The sequence below is a fragment of the Malaclemys terrapin genome, chromosome 21 (assembly GCF_027887155.1).
Source record: "Malaclemys terrapin pileata isolate rMalTer1 chromosome 21, rMalTer1.hap1, whole genome shotgun sequence".
Taxonomy (NCBI): domain Eukaryota; kingdom Metazoa; phylum Chordata; order Testudines; family Emydidae; genus Malaclemys; species Malaclemys terrapin.
The window spans coordinates 9,027,137-9,047,610 of record NC_071525.1 but is presented as its reverse complement, the minus strand read 5'-3'; the positions used below and the strand labels follow the sequence as shown (position 1 = coordinate 9,047,610).

Here is a 20,474-nt window from a genome sequence, read left to right as displayed (position 1 = left end):
CACCCCTCCCTGTATCCCAGCTCCACACACACACACCTGCATCCCAGCTCCACACATATATACACCCCCTTCCCCTCCCCGACACTTCTGCATCCACACCCCCTTCCTTTCAGAGCCACGAAATGCCCAGCTCCACACACACAAACACCTCTGCCCCCACTCCCCCCCCAACAGACACCCACAGCGACACACACAGACAAACCCGTCCTCCCAGCCCCGCTCACACACAGAGGGGTGTTCTGAACTCCGGCTATGGCGCCAGGGACAGTCTGTCGGGCAGCCTGGGGGGGGGGCAGTTGCGCCCCTCACCCTAGCTAAAAGCCAAGTGGCCGCGTCTTCATTGCTATGGGCACTGGGTGAGGGAGCCCCAGTTAAGAACCCCCTTTTTTTGCAGTGCAGACAGAGCCACGGACACCCGGATCTCCACAATTCTAGGCCTCCCAACCCCCACCGGCGCACCTGGGACTTGGTGTGTCTGGATGTGTTGGCGTGAAGGAACACACACACACACACACACACACACACACACACACACACAAATGCCCAGCCCTGCCCAGCAACAGACAGGTCCCCACGGCTGAGCCAGCCCTCGGGTGCATTCAGTACATGGGGGCCAGGAGCGCTGCAGAGGCGTGTAGCAGAGCACAGGCTCATGGGGGGCCAGCAGGGTTGTACCTCCCCCCACTTCCCCGTTTCTCCCAGATCAGCTCTGACAATGGGTCTCAGCCTGGCTGCCCAGTGCCCCGGGCCCAGGCATTGTTCCCCGTGTGGCTGCATTGTTCGGAGCAGTTCCTTCCCCGGCTGGGCGATGAATGGGCCTTGCAATCCTAAGGAGCTGCATTCACAGCAGAGCTTCCTGCAGGTAGGTGGCGGCGGGGCGAGGGGTGTCACAGGATGCTGGGGCGGGGAGGTTGCACAATGGGGATTCAGTGACACCCCATCCAGGGCAGGGAGTTAATTTGGCCAGGCCATTCTTCCCTGCAGCTGCATCTCCAGTGAGGGCTCTGCCGGCTGGATGCCTCCGCTTAGCCCCAGTCAGCATCTGCCCCACCCCCTGCCCTGCTGGACCCCCTCAGTGAGGCACAAGGGCAGCCCCCCTCGATCCTTGGCCTCTCTTCTGTGGTTGATCGTGAGGGAGCCAAGCGGAGCCAGCTGGAGTGACGGCTGGATGACATTGGCCTGTGTGCACGGGGAACTGGGCTGAGACCCTGCAAACTCGTCTCAGCAGCAAGCTCGTGAAGGGCCCGGTTCTCCCCTGCCCTGCGCAGTGCAGCATGGGCAGCCAGCCACTGGCTCGGGTGGCTTTTCCCACCCACTGGGCTCTGGTGTAGATGCGTGCACAAGGGGCAGGGGGCAGGAAAATCGGGCCCTGCGCCAGAGACTCAGGTCGGATGGCTTTGAATCAAATCCGGACCGGATTGGAAAAACAGGGGCATAAACCTCCACCTCTCCTTCCCTGGGATCCCCAGGCCCTGGGAAACACCCAGGGTTCCTCCAGACAAGTATTTCACTACTGTCCATTCTTAAAAATACAAAGGAAATGTGTGTCACCAGCCCAGCCCTCCGGAGAAAACAATTAGGTGTATTACGGTAACGCCAATTGAGCTCAGGCTTCCACGGGCGGGCTCTGCCCAGACACAGAGTGAGACACAAAGCGCTTAGGCCCAGAGCCTCAAAGGTGTATGAGAGTTACCTTTGAGGATCTGGGCCTCAGAGTGTAAATAAAAGGTGGCAGGGGAAACTGAGGCCTGGAGTGAGTAAGTGTCCACAGTCACCCCGCAGGCCAGTGTCAGAACCAGCTGGGGCACTGGAAAAAATCCCCCTGAAAGATTTTCCCACTGGAAAACCCCAGTTTATCATGGGACATCGGGAAAAGGAACATTTCACAATGGCAGGCCGCTAGGAAGGGACAAATTTCTGGTTTTGTTTCGGCTTTAAAATGTTTCGTTTTGGGAAATCGAAAAGGTCTGTTTCCATATTGGCTTGGGGCTTCGGGGTTTATATGGCCTTGTCTCTTATTGCCCCTGGAGAAAGGTTGGGAGAAGTTAGGAAAAGGAGAGACAGTAGCTCTCATTGGCCGTTTTACAGTCTAGAATTTTTGGGGGGCAGGTTTCTGGCCTGTGTAACACAGGAGGTCAAACTAGATGAGCACAGTGGTCCCTTCGGCTTCAGAATTTTCTTCACACTTTGTTCAGTTCAAAAAAGTGTTTCCTGTCTCGACTCTAACCTCCCCCGTCTTCCATCGGAAAAGGTAAATGAAAAAAATCGAAAACTCCCCCATGTGAAATGGTTAAACCAATGGTTTTCCATGGCCAAAGAGCCAAATGAAATGCTGTTTGAACCCCGAACGGAACCGTGCTGGGGTTGGTAATGTCGATCCAACACAATGCTGTTCGGTTGAATTCGCCCTGGTCTGCAAATTGAAAATTGGAATGAAAATGGACATTTGCGTGGGGCAGATCATTTCCAGTGAAAAAATACGGCTCAGCCAAGATTGGAACCCGGGTGTCCTGACTCCTGGTCCAGTGGCCGAGTCACTAGACTAGGTCACATTTTCCAAAGTGTCTAAGTCCCATTTTCAAAAGTACTACGGCCAAGTTCCTCCAAGGTATTTAGGTGCCTAACTCCTGTGTATTTAGGAGGTCAACAGCCAGCAAAATCGGTGGGAATAAGGAACCTCCACACCTTTGAGTATCTTGGCCTTAGTTACTTTTGAAAATGAGGCTTGGGCACATCAGGACAATTTTTACCCTACAATAAAGCCAGACTGAGCAGGAGACCCTACAATAACAAACCAGTGTTTATCTAGGCCTAGCTACGCTGATGGGGTGGGAGTTTCTTGGTTTGAGGCTGTTCCTTTGCCAGTCCCTCTGAATCCCACGCCAGGATTTGAATCCGTTTCGTTTATTTGAAGTGCCATTAAATCCAGAATTATGCAAGGAGCACTTAAACTGCCTTTGGAAAAACTCTGCTTCAAATATTTAAGAAGGAGCAGTGAGTCCCGGATTATTTATGAACTCGGGACGCTCCCAGGCCAATCCTCCGGAGCCCACTCGTTTCACTTGCAGTCCTTCGCTGTGACAGCTGGGCCTCCCGCCGCAGAATATTAATCAGCCGCGCTGTAAGAGGCGAAGGCGATGCATGGTGAGCCACCGCTCGCCTTTGAAACAGAACTCCAGCAAGGGAGCAGCAAAAATACCTCTGCTGGCCCTAGAGCGCATCCTCCCTGTGCAACCCTGATGACCCTACAATAACAAACCAGCATGCACAGCCCCTGCAGCGACTGACCCTACAATAACAAACCAGCATGCACAGCCCCTGCAGCGACTGACCCTACAATAACAAACCAGCATGCACAGCCCCTGCAGCGACTGACCCTACAATAACAAACCAGCATGCACAGCCCCTGCAGCGACTGACCCTACAATAACAAACCAGCATGCACAGCCCCTGCACCGACTGACCCTACAATAACAAACCAGCATGCACAGCCCCTGCACTGGCTGACCCTACAATAACAAACCAGCATGCACAGCCCCTGCACCAACTGACCCTACAATAACAAACCAGCATGCACAGCCCCTGCACTGACTGACCCTACAATAACAAACCAGCATGCACAGCCCCTGCACTGACTGACCCTACAATAACAAACCAGCATGCACAGCCCCTGCACCGACTGACCCTATAATAACAAACCAGCCCCATCGCTGATGCAAAGCCCTATGAAAACAAACCGGCATTCACGGCCCCAGCACTCATGAGTAGACTGACGATAACAAGCCGGTGTGCACAGCCCTTGCACTGACGGATGAGCCTACGAAAACAGACAGGCTCAGTCCCCGTGCTGAGGCGCAACCCTACAATAACAACCCAGCCCGCGCAGCGTAGCTGTCAGTTTTTCCCTCGAAGGGCAGACGCGGCAACAGCTCCCCATTAGCCTGGACAGCTAAAGAACCACCGGAGCAAACACGGGCCAGAGGTTCTGGGCCAGATCTCAGCTGCTGCACTGATTTCCACCAGCCGAGGATCTAGCCCTCTGCTCTGGCCCTGGCCGCAGGAACGGAGAGGGGAAATTGGCGAGGCTCGCTCAGTTCCTGGCCTTATTTGGCTGCGATCCGTCCAGCAAGGGACACCTGCTTTCGATTGTCGTCGCCTGGCCAATAGCCAGCCAGTCGCACTGCTGTGTAGCTACATTCCTCTTATTATTTTAAACTAAGCCATTTAAAATCTAAGAGCGTTCGGGCAGGGGGGAGAGGAGGACTTTATAAATAGCACTTGTTAGCGGAGCTGGTGGGAAAACAAACCAAAGCAGATGGGGGGGGGGGGGGGGCGCTGAGTGGGGTGCTGGGAAGGAAAATACAACCACATGCAGCCGTGTTTCACCTTCTGCTCCCCAGCTGTCCCCCGAGCTCACGTGGGCCGAGCCCTTTGTAAAGCCTGAGCCCACGGGCCACGCCGAGCCGCTGGAATTAATGGTGATGCAGCGGAGACGGGGGCGGACCTGGGCGTGGCGTAGTGCACCACACACTGGCGGAGCAGCCAGGACACCTGGGTTCTACCCAGCTCAGCCAGGGGCCTGCTGCATGACTTGGGCAAGTCCCTTCTCCGGGCTCTGTCAGCTCTTTGCGGCAGGGACTGGGTGTGCAGCACGAGGGGGGGATGTCAGTGAGGGGCTCTGGGGGTTGCCTCGAAATATGATGCGCGTAGGAAAAAGCCGGGCTGATCAGTGGAGAAAAATGTTTCGCTCCCTTGCAACATGGGAGCCTTGTGCGTTTGTCTGCTTGGTTCCACCTGTACGATCAGTTGTTTCTCCCCTTCTCTGTGGGTCTTTGCATGGTGTGTGCCTTTGTGTTGGGAGGTGTGATTATGGGGAGATGGGATGGGGGTGCGATTATGTGTGTTTTGGGGGGGTGATTGTGGGTGAGAGTGATGATGTGTTGGGAGGTGTGTGATTGTGGCGGCTTGGGGCGTGATTGTGTATCAGTTGTGATTGTGTGTCGGGGTGTGTGGATTTTGTGTGTGTGTGTGTGTCTGTGACTGTATATCAATTGTGACTATGTGGCAGGGTGTGCGGATTGTGTGTGTTTGTGTCTGTGATTTTATATCAGTTGTGACTATGTGGTGGGGTGTGTGGATTGTGTGTGTAATTGTGTATTGAGGAAGATGAGTCACCTCTCACCTTTGACCATGTCGGGGTACGCAGTTCTAGTGGCACTGGGTCAGGCACTGCTACTGTTATGCCCACCTGCCTGAGGCCATGGGAGGGGTGGAGGCGTACCGATCAGAGCAGGAGACAGGAAGCAGGACCTCTGGGTTCTATGCCTGGCTCTGACTTGTCAGGTGAATCATTTACCCATGCTGTGCCTCAGTTTCCCCTTTACAAAAACAGGGAGACTTCCCACTCTCAGATTTGTATGAGTTGCCTTTATTATGCAGGGGGTCAGATTCCTGGCCTTAAAATCCATGAAACTATTTCCTGGAGCAGATTGGACTGATCAGCTGAGCTCCACACCCAGCAGGGAGAAGAAAACAGGTTTGGAACATTTCTTCCTGACCTCCTGCTGGGGATCAGCTTATGCCCTGAAGCTTGAGGATGGATGACAAGAGGTTTGCTTGTAATGCATTATTCAGCCACTAGAGGACTCTGTTTGCTGTAGAGGGTGTGACTCCTGGTAAACAAAGGAGACAGTGTTGGAACTTGAGCTGCACAGAAGCCGCTTTGTGTTTGTAGTTTGTATAATAGACAGAGCCTGTTCAGAGCAGCTGCAAATTCCCTAGCTCATGACTGTGTCTCAACCTAGCCAGCGTCACAGTTGTTTCTTTGGATATGCCTCTCACTCCTTTCTTTTTAAATCTTGCTCAGTTCTTCGTTTGTTTATCATGTAGCAGTGAGTTCCGCAAGTTATTTGTGTGCTAGCTGCCTTTCCAGGTACGCCGTCTGTAGATGGTGGCTTGGGAAGCCCAAGTGCTTAGCCACATATCTGGTATTTATATTCATATTAACACAGCATCTAGTGGTCCCAGCTGAGATCAGGGACCCATTGCACAGACGCAGCATGAGAGATAGTCACTGCCCTGATGAGCTCACAGTCTAAGTAGACAAGAGTGGGAAGGGAAACTGAGGCACGGAGACTTGCGGATGTAATCTTAGTGTCTCTGTGCCTTAGTGTCCCCACCTGTCTCCTGGGGACAACAGCCCTGCCTCGGGGGGTGGGGCTGGGGGCTGGAAGGTTGAATACATTAAAGACTGTGAGGAGCTGGAATAGTTTTCTTGCTCCAGTGCTGTACTTAGCTGCCGGCTCCGCAGCGGAGCTGGGGTGAGGATGCTGTACCAGGCCTGTCAGCGCTGGCTGCAGAAGGGATCACCCAGGATAACGCTGGCCAGACCAGAAAGCCGGAGGGGCCCTGCTCCTGTGTCCTCTCCGGTGCAGAGCTGCTGTTGGCTTCAGCGGACAACTGCGGCCATCACAGGATTAGGCCCTGAAAGGAGGCTGCCCTGGGGCACAGAGAGACGCTGGGTTAATTGTCATGGCGGCTCTGCCAAAGTCAGTTGTGTTGAGGTCGTCAGGGCAGGGCCGGCCTCTCCCCATGTGCCTGGCACACCGATGCCCTGATCTCAGCTGGGGCCTGTAGCCTCTGCTTTAACACAAAGAGTAAAGAGAAGGGACCTGTGTGTAACGAGGCCCAGATGGGACTGGAGTGCAGGGCAGCACTCGGGCCTCCACAGGGCCAGCTTGTGAACCTGGTCCCACTAATTTGGAAGCCAGCCAGAGCTGGGTTGAGGCCTGAAGCGTCCGCACCTAGTCTGCCGTGATGAGAGCGGAATCGCAACATTCTTGGGTTTTTTAAACAGGTTTCTAGCCCTCGGGGATGCCAAGAAAATATGCCCTGAGTGTAACTGATGCCTGCCTGAGTTTGCAGCCAGCCTGACCCGACGGCTCCGAGAGGTGTGAACCGTCCCATTCGTTATCTCTGAAACCTTCCACTGTACTGCCGCCCTGCTGGACGGGTGGGGTCATAGCCCATGGGCAGGGCTACAGAGGGGCACGCAGCGGGGACTAGAGACAGACCTTCCCCGTTGTGTGTGTGTATGTGTATGTGCTGCCTCAATTGGTCCTTCTCTATGGAAACCATCCACAGCCTGCTGGAACATTCAATCGCTGGGGCAAATGAGGTTTGGTACGTCCGGCTGGCTGCCACTGCAGTATCTAATTCACTGCCTGAACAAATCGCTTCCACTCCAGCTCGGTAATTTTCAGCTAACTCGTACAGCCAAGCCCAGCCAATTAGATGTGCCGTGTCTCGCTCACACACACGTGCTTATTTTTTAAAAACGTCTCTGCTCTTGGAAGTAATTTCAGGTAAGATCTCCAGAGTACCAGCCTCCTTGGGCTACGTGCCCTGTATCAGCTCATAATGGGGCTGGCAAATCACCCAGAACCCGCCGCTGGGGAAAGGAGTTATTATAACGGGGTTCAAAAGGGAGCTAGATAGATTCATGGAGGATAGGTCCATCAACGGCTATTAGCCAGGCTGGGCGGGGATGGTGTCCCTAGCCTCCGTTTGCCAGAAGCTGGGATTGGGTGACAGGGGATGGATCACTTGATGATCACCTGTTCTGTTCATTCCCTCTGGGACACCTGGCATTGGCCACTGTCAGAAGACAGGATACTGGGCTGAATGGACCTTTGGTCTGACCCAGTCTGGCCGTTCTTATGTTCTTATGAGTTTCAGAAAACAAAGTGACGAAAGGATCCCAGCCCGACCGTGGGCTGGGAAGGTGTGATCAACGCTCCTTTCCTTCCTACACCCCATGCTGGGCAAAGCCCATCACTAGGGCAGGCTGTGGTCACAATGAGCAGTGCTCACAGAGCTCTGCTCCGTGGGGCTTGCGCTACCACGGTCTCCACTCTTAAGAGCGGAAAACTGAGGCACGGAGTGATTATGGTCCTGTGGCCGTTTTCCAGCGAAGCCAGGCTTAGAACTCAGCTCGCCTGGCTCCCGGCTCGCCTGCTCTGATGGAGGAAAACTGCCCAGCAAGCTAATTGCCCCCCCCGGCCCACAACAGCCCATTCCGCCGTAATCCAAATCCCCTCTGATCTGTGTTCCCATGGCACTGGCATTCCTGCTGGGCATCCGCTGTGGCCACCCACCAACGACCAGGCTGAGACCCGGCCCCTCGTTTCATGCATGGCTTTTAGACAGGACCAAGTGAGGCAGGACTCAGAGCTGCCAACTGCAATGGTGTTTTTGTGCTGCCATGTCAGGGAGACAGGATGGGGGGGCTGAATGTCTGGTCAGCCTTGGAAAACTGTTAGGTCCTGTTCCCTGTTCTGCTTCTGACCTGCTGGGTGGCCTTGGGCAAGTCCCTGCCCCGCTCTGTGCCTCAGTTTCCCTTCCTGGCCAGGTCTGTCAGGTCTAATTAGCCTGTGATCAATTTGGGGTAGGGAGTGTCTCTCTGTGTCTGCACAGAGCACCCACCCCGATCTCATCTGGGGCTGCTAGGAGCTCCCCTCATACAGCTATTAGTGAAGGGTGTGAACACCCCAGGAGGGGGTGTGGTTTGGGTGCCTAGGGGAGCTCTGGGTGACCCCAGGGCAGCGCTAGGAGGACGGGGTGACATTAAGCCCAGGGGAAATGTAGTTGAACAGCAGGGGACTCTTCCTGCCCATTCTCGCTGCAGGGTTGTCTCCAGGGATTGCAGGGGGAGCCGACGAGGCTGGGGGTGAACTATAGACAATGGGGTACGCTCCTGCCCTGGCCAAAGGGGGATGGAGACATGGTGTCATATGGGGGCTATTGTGCCTGCTAATTCCTTTGGTTCGTTCACTCTCTGGCCAGGTCTGGCCAGGCCCAGCACCCTCCTATGGGACTGCGTCTGCTGGTGATCAGTGGGAATGCGAAGGCCAGATTCCCGCCCAGTGTAAACGGCTGGAAGCAGGCAATGGTCTACATCAGCAGAGGGCTTGGTCCCCATGTCAGGGGCTTGGGGAGGGACTGTTAGGCCATGGCCTTGAGATGCCATGAAACCTTCAGCAAATGCCTGAGCTGGAGGGGAGGAGAGAGCTGGGGGGCGGGGGTCTTTTCCCACCTTGCTCCTTCTGATTGTTCAGCCCGGACGCCCCCATGCTGCTCTGCTGCCGTCTCTGAGCACAACCCTTCACCTCCCGCCCACCCAGCAAGTGCTGCAGCCTCCTTACTAGGCAGAAGTCAGGGGCCGTATTCACAGAGCCGAATGCGCCGGTGTAGGGGCACCAGTGTAATAATACCGCGTGGGGCCCCATAAATCCTAAGGGCGGCCCTGTACACGCTACTGCAAGGCTATTTGTACCGAATCTGCCTTGTGAGCTATCATGTGACAACCGCGAACACACTGGTCAATGGTGTCATTGTAAAATCTCTGTGACAGCGTCAGATGTCAAGTCATAAATTCTCTCCCGGTGATGTCATTGGAACGTGGGTAAAACCCGACGGCCGAGCCCTGGTCAAGGCAATGAACAGGTTTGTCCTAGGCAAAGGAGTGTGGATTGACTTGGCTGACCAGCCCGGTGCTCAGGAGGAGAGGAGGAGAAAAGGGACTTCATCTGAGCCCGCACTGCAGTGGTTAACTGGATGATAAAGACGGGGAGGCGGCACCGCAAATGCCAGGCAGGTCAATGAACTGATTGCAGACAATATGACTGTCGTAAAAGAGTAGCTAGTCAGCTCGCTCATGAACGCTAATGGTGATGAATATTGTAACATGTCTGTATTAACACTAGGGGAGGAATTATGGCTCCTCACTGGTATTACACCGTAAAGTCTGGCCCCGAAGGCTTTCTCCCAGACAGGAGGGAAGGCAGCTGCTACCTGTCTCCAGTGAAATTAACAAAAGTGAGGCCAAACCCAATGCAAACCCCATTTATATATGAATGGGCAGGGGTGGGAAGTCCCCAGGCAGGGAGAACTGCGGGGATCAGCCCGAGTCTGGGGGACAAAACAATGAGTTTAGGATGATAGACGAAGCCATCCGGACAGACGCAAGGGGCCACAGCTCTTGCAAGCCCAGACAGATGGACAGGGCCGGCTCTAGGCACCAGCAAACCAATGTGCCTGGGGCGGCGCGGCATTCTGGTCACCTTTTTTATTTTTTTGCTTCGGGCGGCAAAAGCTTAGAGCCGGCCCTGACAGCAGCTGCGCCTCGTGCGTGGGGGCACCCAGGGGCCACTGCGGTTCGTGTTACGGGGGAGCAGTGCCCGCACCTTGTGGCTGGGCCGGGCAGGCTCCAAGCGGGGGACACTCGGGCTGGGGGCCACCCCGCGGGGCACATGGAGCCGCCTGCAGAGGCCGCAGGGTGGCCACCCCCCAGCGCCGCAGCCAGGGCTGGGCGAAGCGGCCTGAGCTGCCCAGGGACTGTGGCAGCGCGTCCAGAAGCAGCAGCGGGGCCAAGGAGGGCGGGGTGCTGCCGTACGGGGCAAACAAGGGACAGCGAGGGGGAAGGGAGGGGTTTGAAGTCCCTGGGAACTGACTAGAGTGAGAAACCTGCTTAGGCCAAGATGGTTCCCCCAGGAAGACAAGGGAAAGCAGCTCCTTGCACTTCTGACTGAGAGGAGGTCAGCCATGGCTGGCAGGAAAAGGATTGGCTGGAAATCAGCCTTGACCCAAGGCTATAGCTTATGACGTCTCAGCCACTTAGTCACTTTTATTTGCTTGTCACTGTTTTATCTTTATCCCTTGTACTTGGGCTCACTTCAAACCTCCAGCTTTTGTCAATAAACGTGTTGTAAGTTTAATCCGCCCCCTACCAGTGCTGGGTTTGCCTTGACGGGCTCGTTACCTCCAGGGCCTGGAATAAGCTGCGCTTTTATCTTTCTAAAGGAGTCATGCGGACCTTAATGCTCAGCGTGCTCCAGGAGAGGGCTGGGTGCTTCGGGGCAGATGGTGTGGGGGAAATGCAGGACGTGTGTGTGTTTGTGTGTGTGTGCTGGGGTCTCCTAGAGTTGCCAACTTTCTAATTGCACAAAACTGAACATCCCTGCCCCACCCCATCCCTGAGGCCCCGCCCCTTCCTATAGACCCCGCCCCACTTGCTCCATTCCCCCTCCCTCTGTCTGTCACTCTCCCCCACCCTCACTCACTTTCACCAGATTGGGGCAGGGAATTGGGGTGTGAGGGAGGGGGTGAGGGCTCTGGCTGGGGGTGCAAGCTCTGGGGTGGGGCCGGGGATGAGGGGCTTGGGGTGCAGGAGGGGCTCAGGGCTGGGGCAGGGGGTTGGGATGTGTGGAGGGCTACAGGGTGTAGGCTCCAGGAGAGAGTTTGAGTGCGGGAGGGGACTCCAGGTTGGGGAAGGGGATTGGGGTGTGGGGTCCCGGCAGCGCTTACCATGGCTCCCAGGAAGTGGCCGCTAGGTCCCTGCGGCTCCTAGGCGCAGGGGCAGCCAGGGAGGCTCCGCGTGCTGCCCTCGCGCCCACAGGCACCGCCCCCACAGCTCCCATTGGTTGCGGTTCCCGGCCAATGGGAACTGCGGGGCCAGCAGTCGGGGCCGGGGCAGTGCATGGAGCCTCCCTGCAGGACCTGGCGGCTGCTTCTGGGAGCCCCAGGCCCCCCCTGCGCCGCTGACCGGACTTTTAACGGCCCGGTTAGAGCTGTTATCCTGCGAGACGCTGTAAGAACTGCGGCATCGGAGCAGACAAATCAACCCTCCAGCTTGGTGGCCCGGCTCCACCAGAGGCCAAGGCAGGTGCACGTGTAATTTCTTCCTCACCTGGCCACCACTGCATGCCCTGCAGCTGAGGTCGATGGGCCGTGTACGGTAACCTCCCAGCTGACCAACCGCAGAGACTAGTCCTGAGGGGTGAGCTGGTACTGGGGCCTGGCAAAGCATTCTGGGACTTGTAGTCCAGGAGGACTGGTGGGCGTTGTAGACTCAGCAGCAGTGCATGCTGGGAAGGAATGCCCAGGGAATATAAGAAGCAGCCTTCTCGGGAAACAGAGCCTTTCCCCCTCAACATACCCCTTTACAATCACTGCCCCATTCTTTGCAGGCACCTGGCTATTAAAAACCAATGGTACGTAACCCTGCAATGTTATGTGGCCCAAAACTGTAGTGAGGCTGGGTCTTACTGGGCCCCCTAACGCAGGCAGGCTAAGCATTTAGCCCAGGTAGAAGACTCAGATGAGCTCCCGGGTCCCCTGAGTTAGTCGTGGTGTAGATGGGACCACCCCACATCCCCTTAACAGGGACAGCCCGGACTTTAGGTCTCCTGAAGGTTCAGTTCTCTTTACACTCCAGCAGTGAACTGGGTTGGCATCGGGTGCCCTGTTGGGAAGACGTGGCCTTTGCTTTACATCCAGCTCCGCTGAGGATCCCAGCACCCCTTAGCCCTCCCCCTGCGCTGGGCTCCCAGGGCACGGCCCACTGGAGTCACTCACAGGCAAGGTTGCCCCTCCGCCCCCCACGCGCTCTGCTTTAAAATCACTGGCTGGCTTCTGAGCTCAGTGTGAATCTGGCGTGACTCCACTGGGCACATTCACACCAGCGTAACGCTCTCGAATTCAGTGGCGCTCCTCTGGGCCTGTGGCGCTGGCTAAACACCAGGAGCCTGCACCAGGCCAGTCAAACTGGTTTCACTCTGATTCTGGGAAGAGCGGAGGCTCATTTCTGTGTAAATTAACCCTGCTCCCAACTGACTTCAGCCAAAATCAGAGCGTGCCCATGGCTCAGGTTTCAGTTCCTACCCGTGGTTAAAGCTGGGCCCAGTCGAGTGCCCCCACAGCCTTGTGCAGGGCCAGATTTCCTGCTCCCATTGTTCTCAGTGGGGGAGGGAGGAGGATTCGCCATTGTTTTCTGTGACGATGCATTGTTCTCAATAGTAGTGTGTGTGTGATACTCCATTGTTCTCAGTGGGGGAGCGGGTGTCTGTTCTCAGTCGGGGTGGCTGGGTGCTGACACATTTGAAATTCTAGCGTTTGGGGCCAGATCCAACGCAGGCTGGAGGTGATGGGAAGCCTCTCATTGACGTGGGCTTTGGACCAGAGCCACATCCCTGTGCTGTGGGGGGGTCAGAGAGATCAGGCCATATCCCAGAGTGTGTGTGTGTGACGATGGCTCAGACCCATACACCAGTGCAAGGGAGTGGAATTATATGGATCAGATCCATACTCCAGTGGGGGGAGTGAGATGGATCAGACCCATACTCCAGTGGGGGGAGTGAGATGGATCAGACCCGTACCCCAATGGGGGAGGGGGAGTGAGATGGATCAGACCCATAGCCCAGTGGGGAGATAGAGATGGATGAGACCCGTACCCCAGTGGGTGTGTGGGAAGAGTGAGATGGATCAGACCCATACCCCAGTGGGGGGGGATAACATGGATCAGACCTGTACCCCAATGGGGGGGGGAAGAGTGAGATGGATCAGACCCATACCCCAATGGGGGGGAATGAGATGGATCAGACCCATACCCCAATGGGGGGGGAATGAGATGGATCAGACCTGTACCCCAGTGGAAAATTCCCCCCCTCCCCCAGCACTTATCCTGATGATCAGACTCAGCCTGAACACTGGAGCTCTCTGCCGGCGCCACTCCTTTGTTGTTGTTTTTGAACGCTCTGGTACAAAGCTCATTTGTGGGTAATTGACCCTGTCCACCCACACCCGAAAAACGACCCAACATTTGGGGCATGACGAGATTATATAATTCAGGCATCAACGCGGGCTGTGTCTGTCCCGACGCCGCATGAACATGGCTGCAGCACCATTGGCTTGTGCACAGTTCGCTCTCCTACACGGTAGGATAAATTTGACTTCTCGTATGCGAAGTTACCTTGAAATATATATATATATATTCATAGCTATGTACAGTATTTATATATATTCCACAAGGCTCGTAGGGCCATCTGTCTGAGGCTTCCTAGCCCTCGAGTTGCTGGCCGGGTTGGGAGCGCTCTGATCTTCCCCCCAAAATTGACTTTTGCCCCACGACGGGCTGTGCCAGGCTGATGCTTTCTCCTGCCCCGGAGGACTCTGAAATCTGCCTGGCCGCGGTGACGCCGCTGGGTGTCAAACCTCTGGCTCCAGCACGGGCCGATGCTACAACGGGGCCTTTGCGTTTAAATTACTTTCGTCTAATAAATAAAACCAATTAGCGGCGGGTTACCGGGGGCTGGGGGGGAGGCAGGACGAGGCAGAAACTGGGGCGTGATCCCCTTTTCTTCCCGCCCCAGCTGGTTCTTGGCGTCGTTTGGAAGCAAAATGCAGCTGCGGCGTGGCGGGCTGGCCCGGCTTCCGTTCCCTCGGGCCCTGCCTCCCCGCAGATCGTAACAGGCCGAGCGGGAAAGGAGGCGGCTGGTTGACAGCGTGGCCCCCGCAGCTTTTTATGGGGGAGGGGTGGATGTGGTGGCAGGAGGTCTGGGGGACATGTTCTGCGCCCGCCCCATGGTCTTGAAGCTCGGGCGTTAGGAGGGGACGTGTGCTGGATGCATGTTAAAAAAAAAAGGCTCTTTTAGATGCAAAACTACAAATCCAGGGGGCAGAGGGCAGGACCTTTCGCCCGGCCGCTGCCGATTGTTCTCCCCTCCCCCACCCGGAACCGCGGATGGGGGCTCAGGGGGCGCCGGCAAGCAGTGCCCCCCCACCCCCTCCAGCTCATGCTGGCGGGGTCAGTACTTGAACTGGGCGGCCGGCTTGATGGGGGACGAGGGCATGAAGAGCAGCTTGGGGGGCACGTCGGGCTTCATGGAGGCCGATCTCTTGATGCCGCCGGGCCTGGGCAGCGAGCTCTGGAAGACGCCGTGCTCTTCGAGGGGTACCTGGGTGCCCGTGGAGTGCATGCGGGTCAGGAGCGCGGGGGGCGGGTGCTGCCGGACTGCCTGGCTCAGGCTGTGCTGCCGGGAGATAAGCCCCCCGCCCACCGCTAGGTTCATCAGCTTCTGCGCCGAGCACAGCGAGTGCCTCTGCGACGGGTGCCTGGGCGGCGGCTGCTTCTCCAGGCAGGACTGCGGCGTGACGTCGGGGGGAACGTCCAGCCTCCGGGGCAAGCTGTCCCTGGGGAGGGTGGAGGAGCTGTAATAGGGGGCGCTCTCGGTGTCTGGGATCTTGGGCTGCACCCTGTTGGCGAAGGACATGGCCGCGTGGGGGCTGATGGCTGGCTGATGGCTCGGCAGCTTCTTCGGGGAGCCGCTAGCTTCGTGGAGGTGTTTCAGCAGCTCCTCCAACGTCGTCACCTCCACCCCTTTGGGCAGGTAGCACTGGGAGTGGCGCACTAGCACCCGCTCCGCATTGGGGATCTTCTTTTCATCCGGGTAGCCAGCCAGCGACGGGTCGTAGCCCTGGAGGTTGCTAGGCAGCACCATGGCGCCGGGGAACTGGAAGACCTGGGTGCCGGAGACGGGGCCGGGGAACAGGTGGCCCTTGCCTTGCGACTCCTTGGCGTTGTTGCAGTTCTGGTTCTTCTCCCATTGGTTCCTGATGGCCTTCATGTTCTTCATGGGCAGCTCCGGGGTGGACTCAGGCGTGGGCAAACCGGACAGCTCCGGGTGCTCCTTCACGCCGGCCTTGGCCGTTCCGTTGTGCGGCTCCTTCTCACTGGGCAGCAGCGTGGTGTACAGTTTCGGAGAGGAGGCTTCTGTCAGCCCATCCTTGGACGGGTTGTCCAGCAGCCCGTTCATCTTAGCCAAGCTCCGCAGAGACAGGGGGCGCTGGATCGTGTTCTCAGGGTCCGTGCTGACGTGCTTGGTCTTCTGGAACACGTGGCTACAGTAGCAGGAGACGAACAAACCGGAAAAGAAGGCCCCGAGGACGAATGACACAAAGACGCAGCCGATGAGGAAGGTGAAATGGACGCTCTTGGAGCCGTCTTCGCTTTCGGATTCCTGCCGCACGCCTAGAAACACAACACACACACACAAAGAGAGAGTTAGACGGGAGGTTAATCCATCAACATCCTCAAGAGTCTCAGAAGAATTGGCTGGGGCAGGAATGTCCTTTTCGTGGGCTGGAGCTGAGTAAAATACCCTTCCCAGGTCGGGGCCCATTTTGGAGAGTCCGGAGACGTTAGCTCACGGCGTCTTTTCTCTCTTGTTTTCTGTTCAGAATGAAATAGGGACAAGCCAAGGAAATCCCCGAATTTGTGCTCCTGTTGAATAATCTCTGGGACTGCAGAAAGGGGCAATGACATGAGATGGGGAATGGAATTGGATGGCCAACATGGAGTCAATGAAGGTGCAACATGGAAGATTCCTGCCTGAAATAACTCCTTTGAGTTTGCCCAGGGGTGAAATCTGGTCCAGTGGCTGCTGTCCTGCATGGAAAGCTATGCCAGCTCTTTGGAGCTAGTGCGAAACTCCCAGAGTGCCTGGGGTGGGAGAGGGAGTGGGTTATTATTTCTAGCGATGGGCAAGCGAAGAAGGCCACCTGAAGGCCTCATTTGGGAGCAACTTCTTTAAAGTCAACAGAATCACAGTGATGGAATGAAGAGGAGATTCAGGCTGTGGGTTCAGATGAGCATCTGAAGGCCACAGTTTCAGAGGTGTTAAGAGCAGAAGGGACCATTAGATCATGCAGGTGGGCCTCCCATATGGCCACAGGCCAGATAATTTCACCCAGTTCCCCCTGGATTCGCCAAAACCTTGCGCTCGACTAAAGTTTTGGCTGTTGAGTCACGTCTTGGATGTTGCTTTGAACTTTGTGCTCACAAACAATATGGATGGAAATCTTGGGGGAACATGGGGGATGGTGAACAGTCCCTGCCTCTGGTGGGGGCAGAAATACTGCCGAGAGACGATGAAAAACAGCAGCGGGGGTGGCCCGAAGAACCCAAGTGGCTTCTGCTGGAGGTTGGGGTGATGGGTCCTCACCAGTTTACCCAGTTAGGGACGGCAACGTGTCAGCTTCCTGTGGGAAAATCCCTTGAAATTCAATCATCCTGTTAGCCGGGCCGCTGCAGCTGTTTCTGCTCCTTTATTCTTTTCTTCCCCTTTGCAAGCCGCTGAGGCATTATTCTAATGGCACTGTACGGGGGGAGCTGATTAATTTCAAAGCTGCGTGCTCCAAACAGGGAATGGAGCAGCCGAGCCCAAGGCAGCCAGAAGGCAGGCGGCTGCGGAGAGCAACGAGTGGCCTAAAGCGCAGAGTGGCAGGGAAAGCAATCAGGCTGCCTGATGGCTAATTGTGAAAGCTGGCAGCAGAGAAAGAGAGAGAGAGAGAGTTAAAGAGCAGACAGAGGAATGGAAAACTAGAGAAAAAAGAGAGCAGGAAACATGGACACGGAGAGAGAGGGAAAGGACCCTCCCCCACCCCACTCCCACTGGCTATCAGGCCAATAAGGGGCACTGAGGAGGGGGTCACCATTGGGCCCCAAGAAAGACATGGAGATAAGAGAAAAGAGGCAAGGAGATTAGGGGACAGAAAAAGAGAGAGAAAAGAGATTAGCTAGCTAGTTAGAGGGTGTGTATGGGGATAGATAGATAGATAGATAGAGGGGGTGTATGGGGATAGATAGATAGATAGATGGGGTGTATGGGATAGATAGATAGATAGAGGGGGTGTGTGGGGATAGATAGATGGGGTGTATGGGGATAGATAGATAGATAGATAGATAGATAGATAGATAGAGGGTGTGTGTGGGGATAGATAGATAGATAAAGGGGGTGTATGGGGATAGATTGATAGATAGAGGGGATATGGGGATTGTTTGTCCATAGTTTGTCCACTGGCTTCCAAGGCCTTTGGCTTGGGCCGCTTTGTGTAACTTGCCCTGAGCCCCAGGCTAGCTGTGTGGCCCCTGTGGGTCTTTGCTGATTTAGCTCTTTCTGGGGGTGCAGGGTAGCAAAGGGAGATGGCGAGTGGGGCAGCAGGGAGGGACCTGGGGGATTTGACTGGTGGAGCAGCCACTGGGCCCGTCCCATCCCTGCAGCTTGTGGAGAGATCCATGCGGGTCCTGCTGGGATGATGGGTGTAGGGAAGGGAGGGTTCAGGACTCAGAGGCAGGAGAAACCCTCAAGCTGCAGAGCATAATCCAGCCACCCCTCCTGGGGTCAGGAGGGAGCATTCCCTGGGGGCAGGTTCTCCCATCACTGCAGGATCCTGGCAGCTTCCTCTGATGCAGCTGGTACCAGCCACTGGACAAGAGGAGATTGCTGTTGGCCGGAGCCCTGTCCTGACCCACCCCGGAGATTCCCATGGGAAGGCAGGAGGGGAACAGAGCCCAGGGACCCAGCTGGGGCCATGGGGGTCAGCGGCAGGGCTGTGCTGTTTTGCAGTCATCCCAAAGGGCATGTGATGAGCACAGGTCTGTCCTGAAACGGCACAAGACACCAGGGCGCTGCGCAGGCCAGGCCGATGGCACAGAAGCAGCGCCCTGCCCAGCCCTCCCCAGCCACGAGGGACGAATCACACTCCATGCAGTTAGTAATTAAAGGAGAAGCATTTGTGCCACTGGGGAACTGAAGCTGCAGGGGGAGCGGGTCAGCCGGCCGTGGCAGTAAAGCGTGTGCGGGGGACAGCGGCAAGCAACGCGTTCCATGCAGCAGCAACAGCGGTGCTGGGGGAAGATGCCCATGTGGAGGGGCTAGCGCATGACACAGGATCGGGGGCCCCTACCCCGAGTACTCACGCTCACCCAACAGCTGATCAGTCGACCAAGAGAACAAAGGGCCATGATCCATGTTTTGGTCTCCTAAAAATATCCTCTTTTCCAGACCCAATACCCTCCAGTGGAACCCAGGAGTCCTGGATTCCAGACCTCCACACTAACCATGAGGCCCCATGTCCTCCCAAAGCCAGGAAAGGAACCCAGGAGTCCTGGCTTTTATTCCCTTGCTCTTACAACTAGGAAACACTTCCTCTTGGTGCCATGAACAGAACTCCAGGGTCCCGACTGCCAGTCCCCAACCTCTCGAATAGAACCCAGGGGTCCTGACTCCTCCTCCCAAGCTCCAGCACGGTTCAGATGAACGTGAGGGGATCGCGACACTAAGTCATGTGGATGTGCGTAGTCTCCCACAGCTCGGCCAGACTATTGGCATTTTATGTTAGCCACAGGGGTCAGGAAAAAAGGCACCATCTTCCCATTCATGCCTTGACTTTTTCAAGTACGGCGCGAGAAATGAAAGAGACGGGAGGCGGCTGATTATTGTGACCGGGTACAAAACCCTGAGAGTCAAGGGAAAAAACGATTTTTTCCATTAAAAAAAAAAAAGGGTAATAAAGTATCCATGGAAACGGGCCATTTCTTTCTACTCGGGCGGGGAGAGTTGGACATCTGTAGATCTTTTATCCAGGCAGCCGGGAGGGAAGGGGGACTGGAACTGGGTCAGTCCGGCATCTGCCAAAGGCAAAAGTCTCCCCAGAGCGAAGCCATCAAAACAGCTTCTTTGCACCCGAGCTTTTGGGAGTTAAAACCCCCAACCCAGCCCCTGCTGAAATCAGCCTTTCCACTGGGCTGAGGCATCAATCTTAAAAATCCCAGAAGAGGGGGAAGGGGAGAAGGCTGGAAGAGAACTGGATTTCTTTTCCTTTCTTCTTTTTTTTTTGGTTGTTTTTTAGCTCCATCGAGCAGGAATTTGCTCCCTGGCTGGGAAAACACCAAAGCGCCACATCACAGGCTGGAACCGGTCCACAATCCACCCCACAACCCCTTCGCCACTGACTTTTAACCCACTGGTACCTAGGAACCCTGCAGCTCCAATGCCTTTCATTTTAGGGGATTTTATTGTATCCTTTGCCCTATGCTTAAAGGGGGAGACACAAGGGGTCACAGTTGTTAACTGAGCTGGGTCGCACACGTTAAGCGCTCTTACCACAGCTGCAGCTCCCAGCTTATGAGAGCCCCCTCCACTGCTTTCACTGCCCTCCCTCCTGCCCCGGCTGGGTGCTGCTCGCTTTACAAAAGCCAAGCCACGCGAGGCCTTTAAAGAAAAGACAGCGGATCCCTTTAATCCGCTGCGGTTCGCTGTGGGGAGCAAGGGGCAGGACTGCTGGACGCGGGGACCCTCTTCATTTTGTTAAAAATGGGAGCTTGACGAATGACACAGGAAATCCGCGTCTGTGCACAACCAATCTGTTATTCAGCCAAAGTTCACGGGAATCCGTGCTTTCAAAGTCCCTTGGGGGCTGAACCCCTCCTCTGGCTGTTCAGTTCAGCCCTGCAGCTGGGAGAGCGCAATTACTAGCGCGAGATGCTTTTTTATGAGTGTTCCCCAGCCCGCTGGCAGCAAGCGGTATGGAGCCGAGCTCGTCTCCCCGTGCCACGAGGGGCCAGATCCTTAGCTGGTGGAAATGGGCATCGCTCCATCGGAGTCAACCATGCTACATAACCTGAGGATCTGGCCTATTGACTCCAATGGAGCGACGCCCGTTCACCCCAGCTGAGAATCTGACCCCATGGGCATGTCCAGCCTCAGGGAGAGGTATAGGGGTGGGGTGGGGTGACGAAGTGGGACTGTTCTTAATGCTTTCCTCAGTTTCCCCTATGCAGTTCTTAAGTATCTAGG

The 20,474-nt window shown here is 55.9% G+C and overlaps 1 protein-coding gene across 3 annotated transcripts in view; it reads right to left on the bottom strand.

Annotated features, from left to right (window-relative positions):
• Positions 1–13,573: 13,573 nt before the first annotated feature.
• SEMA6C (semaphorin 6C) overlaps positions 13,574–20,474 on the bottom strand; it is a 91,874-nt gene continuing 84,973 nt past the window's right edge. For all 3 annotated transcript variants that reach the window (XM_054011409.1, XM_054011411.1, XM_054011410.1), the window contains one exon: positions 13,574–15,865. In XM_054011409.1, the coding sequence (XP_053867384.1) occupies positions 14,643–15,865 (1,223 nt within the window). In that variant the 3' untranslated portion in view covers positions 13,574–14,642. The remainder of the gene's footprint in view (positions 15,866–20,474) is intronic.